Here is a 4,708-nt window from a genome sequence, read left to right on the forward strand (position 1 = left end):
TTGAGGAAATCAAGTACATATATAACATGTTTTTGTCAAACTCAAAAAAAAAAAACCTGAAGCACAGCATTGCCAAGAAAAGAAACCGCAACAACAAAGATTGATCGGCCTGTGGCAAAGCTGTTCGCAGTGGTTGAAATATCGTTTTTTGAACTCGCCCCAACGATACAAATATGTCGTTCCTCATTTAGAAAGGACCAAACCCCCTCGCGTATTTGCAGAACATGGAGTGGAAAAGAGGAAAAAGAATCAAAGAAGAAAAGCTTAACATTGAAATATATCATCAGTACTTTCTCAAACAGCACCTTTAGATAACAATAATTCCACCACTATGCAACATCCAAACATAATTGAATGATGAAAAACATACGACAATAGTTTAATTTGAACAAGAGTTTTCACATAACTGAACAACGAAAAAACATAGCCACCCTATAATTTAGAACAGTTTTGTGGCCATTATCAAATACGTGTCTAGAAGTAAAAAATTACATGCCTTCTGGATAGCTGCTACTATTTAAAAGTTGCTTTTGAACAAAGCAGGTACCCATCAGCTTTAGTTTTTGAGCAACACAACGATAAATGGTGACAACACTCCCAACTTCTTAACATTCCCCCCTGCTGCTACTGCTTTTCATTGCCTCTTCCTCGAACTGACATGAAGTTCATCTAAAAAGTGATATTATGAAACCAAGCAGAGCAAAGAAATATCACAGGAGCACATATACAGACAGACAGCCAGAGCATCACAATTCAATTTATTATCAATGTAGCACCTCCTCAGCTCCAAGGACATAAGATCCTGCACAACCCACCAGACATGTCAAAATAGCTGAGCTGCATATCCACCTCCAAATCTCCCAATCAAACAAACAACAATTAAGATACCATAAGATCCCATCTGGCCTATCACTAGCAGCCGCTACAAAATAGCGGTGTAAAAAACCTCCAAATATCCCGATCAAACAAACAACCAACAATTTATCCATCTGACGAATCACTAGCATCGACGGCATACAACATATCGTAACCACCAACATAAGCCAACAGCCCACCAATCACAGCAACACATTAAATTCACATTCACTACAAACATAAGATACTACTCAATCAACTAAGCACGTCTGCGGTCTTGATAAACGTCCAAATCTCCCAACAAAACAAATACCTAATTAGATACCATACGATCCATCTGGCCAATCACTTGCATTAACAGTGAATGACGTATCTTAACCGACAACACAAGCCATCAGCAAAACCAACTGCCAATGCAACACATTAATTTCACATTCCATATCACCGCCTCGATAAACTTAAGATACTGCAGGACTTGCTAAAAGCATCAAAGTAGCAGTGTAATAAACCTCCAAATCTCCCAACAACACATAACTTCATATACTCTAAATGCCACGACCGCACTACCAACTAAGCATCAAAATACTTGCGTAATAAATCTCCAAATCTCCCAATCAAACAATTGTTTACATAGATACCATGATCCATCTAGCCACCTATTTGCATCAACAGTGTGACACATCTAAAATGACAACATAGGCCATCAGTAAATCCACATGCCACGAAAACACAACAAATTCACTCACTATCAATTTACCGCGTCAAATAACATAAGATACTGCACGACCTACTACGCCTCAATAAACATAAGATACTGTCGGACCTAGTAAGCACATCAAAATAGCTTCCTAACTAAACCTCCAAATTCCCAACCAAATAACTATTCAATACCATACAGTATGATTGTCAGAAAGTTAATATAGACAACTGTACACCATTGAGCTGCTTCTACTTTTCTTTTTCTCTTTTTCTGTTTTTTTTTTCATTTTTTTTGTACTTCTGCTGTTTTTTGAATTTTTTGTTTTGTTTTTTTTGCTTTCCATGAAAACTTCCTCATATCTGCCTCCGGGAACTGATACTTAAAGATGCTGATTCTCATAGCACGAAGTCCTTCCTTAACAATTACCCGACAGTACAAAAAGATTGCAGCTCAAAATGTGACGCCATCAGAAACAAATGTGCATGTACTCCTAAACTTACCCATGCAGACAAATGTTGTGACTTGACTCCGGGTGAACAACATTCTCTATCAAACCATCCTGTCTGTTCTGCATCTCTTGGCAGACAGGGACCTGCTTAGAGCAATCTGAACACATTAGCTCCAAACAGAATGTTTCTTCGTACTCATCATTGATGCACCGTCCACAATAAGAACACCGTGGTATGCACAATGTGCAAGCCCTGCATATGTCAGTAGCATTTTCTTTTGCTTGACAACCCTCAGCTGTGCAGTCATACACAAGTCTCGATTTCTGGCACCTTGGGCATATCTCAATATCAATGGCGCGGTCATCATCACATAACAAATAAAAGTTCCCTCGACGATAGAAATGTGGTCTCTGCCCAGTAATCTGAACTTGACCATCTGTTCCCAGCAAAAACTTCAACTCTTCAAAAAGTTCAGGTGTTACTCCATAAAGCCCACCGATCCTCAAGTGCTTTATTCCCGAAGTACCTTTTCTATGCTTAAAATCCTTTAAGATGTTTACGATTCCCTCTATGCTGAGTCTTGTGCATCCAGGAACACAGAGCTGTAACAAGAAAAGCAGAAACATAAGTATAATACTAATAAAAACAGCAAGTCAGCAACTAATCGACAAAACACAGAACATGCCTGCTTCATTCTAACCCACCAAGTTACATAAAGTTGTCATATGTCCAACATAACAAACTAGTTGATTTAGTATATATATATATAATAAACTGTGTAATATATGTAGTCTCAAAATTAACATGCTTCTATATGTAACAATATGTATGGCACCCATATTAATTGCAGAAACGAGTCATGGAATTCAGCACCCAAACTTTATAAGGTCATCCTGAAACCAGATCAATGCATGCTAACATCTATCTATTTAATTATATGAGGCATTAAAATAAAAAAGATTTCAAACTGATCGTAATTTAAAGGTAATAATATCAATTACTAACCTTTGTTAACCTCGTATTAGTGTCAAGAACACGTTTGAGACCATCGTCTGTGATCCTAGGGCACTCAACCAGGCTCAAACATTGCAGATTACCTTGAGCCCTGCTGGATAATTGCAGAAGAATCTCATCTGTAATTTTCTCATTCAAAGGCTTATCTATGTGTATACTCCTCCATAAAAAGGGATCACTTCGAACCATAGAATACAAAGAGCTACAAACTCTTTCAACAGAAAGAAGGTCTTTTAATCCCAGATAACTAAGTGTATAAAGCAAAGCTTCGTGAGGAGTTCCACCTGCGTCAGAACAACGACCTGAACATTCGGGACACGCATCCATCATAGCACTAGAACTTCCACTTCTAAAACTTGGGTTGTCCTCGGCTTTATTCACTAACCAGAAACCATCATGTTGCAATGCACCCCTCGGCTCCCTCTCCTCAATAGCATTACCATGTTTACCATCAAACATATTTCCAGGAAACGACTGGAACCTAAGCGCCTGGTCCAATATCAAATTTAAACCAGCATATAAACCGTAATCCTCTTTGGGCGCCCCGGATTTTTTCTTGCCATAACCATCATAATCCATTTCAAGATCCTCAAACCACCCTGTAATGGCCGTAATAGTGGTACTTATATCCATCATAAACGGATCCGGAGGCAATAGATCAATAATGTCTCTATCTCTCCCATCATCTGACAGATGATCAGACATATGGCCCGTAAACACAGGCCTATGCGACAAGTTCAACGCCATTCTTATACTACAACCAATCGAAACCCTGCAAGACCCAAAAACCAATCAAACCCTTTATCCCCTTCGATGACCTAATCACAATGACAATAAAGATCAACCCCCTTTGTCCCTTTCGATGACCTAATCAAATTGATGACCTAATCCCAATTAAATGACCCAATCACAATTACCCTACAAGATCAACATCAAAACCCCTCAATTTCCCCTTTTTCTTTTCTCGATAACCCTAATTACAATACCCCACAAAAATCCCCAAATTATCTTATCACAAAGCGTAAAAAACAGAACCCTAGATTACATGGTAATCAAATTCAATTCACCGCTCAAAAAGAATAAGAATAATCGAATCAAGAAACGAAAGAATATATATAATCGAAACCCTAATTTAAAAAAAGACAAGAACTTTGATTACCCCAGATGAAGATAAACCAAACCCTGATCTGAAAAGTATCGCCGCAATCAACACGATAATGATTCAATTAACTTGAAAATATATATAGATACGAGATGTATGCATATATAATCGGAGCAAGTCGAGTCCAACAACGCGTGCGAGGAGAGGAGAGAAAAAACCCCAAAATCAATTGTAATTAGGAGAGAGATTGAGCGAGAGAGAGAGGAGAGAGATGAGGAGGAGAGAGAGGGATATAAAAATTGAGAGAGAGAATTTTTAGAGAGAGGAGAGAGAATAAAAAAGAAGTGACACGTGTGTATATGAGATAAAGAGGCGCTAATCCTTTGGTGTAGAGTGGCGGGAGCAAAATTGTGTCCTACTCTTCCGCTTTCATTTTTCGATTTTTCGAGTTTCGATTAAATTTTTTAAAAATCTCGAATTTTTAAATTTTTGCTATTTGTGTTGTACGTCGAGAACTGTAAATCTAAGTTCATTTATGGTTGTGATAGTTTCCATTTATGCATTATTACGTACCTTATATATTTAGAT

At 38.0% G+C, this 4,708-nt stretch overlaps 1 protein-coding gene across 1 annotated transcript; it reads right to left on the reverse strand.

The window, feature by feature from the left end:
- Window positions 1-248: 248 nt before the first annotated feature.
- On the reverse strand, window positions 249-4,444 carry LOC141668521 (F-box protein SKIP14). The gene is made up of 3 exons (XM_074475420.1): window positions 4,178-4,444; window positions 3,010-3,790; window positions 249-2,606 (listed from the first exon to the last, which is right to left on the reverse strand). The coding sequence occupies exons 2-3, from the start codon at window positions 3,763-3,765 to the stop codon at window positions 2,052-2,054; spliced, it is 1,311 nt and encodes a 436-aa protein (XP_074331521.1). The 5' UTR covers window positions 3,766-3,790; window positions 4,178-4,444; the 3' UTR covers window positions 249-2,051.
- Window positions 4,445-4,708: the final 264 nt, after the last annotated feature.

This window comes from Apium graveolens, chromosome 6 (assembly GCF_009905375.1).
Source record: "Apium graveolens cultivar Ventura chromosome 6, ASM990537v1, whole genome shotgun sequence".
In the NCBI taxonomy this organism is placed as follows: Eukaryota; Viridiplantae; Streptophyta; class Magnoliopsida; order Apiales; family Apiaceae; genus Apium; species Apium graveolens.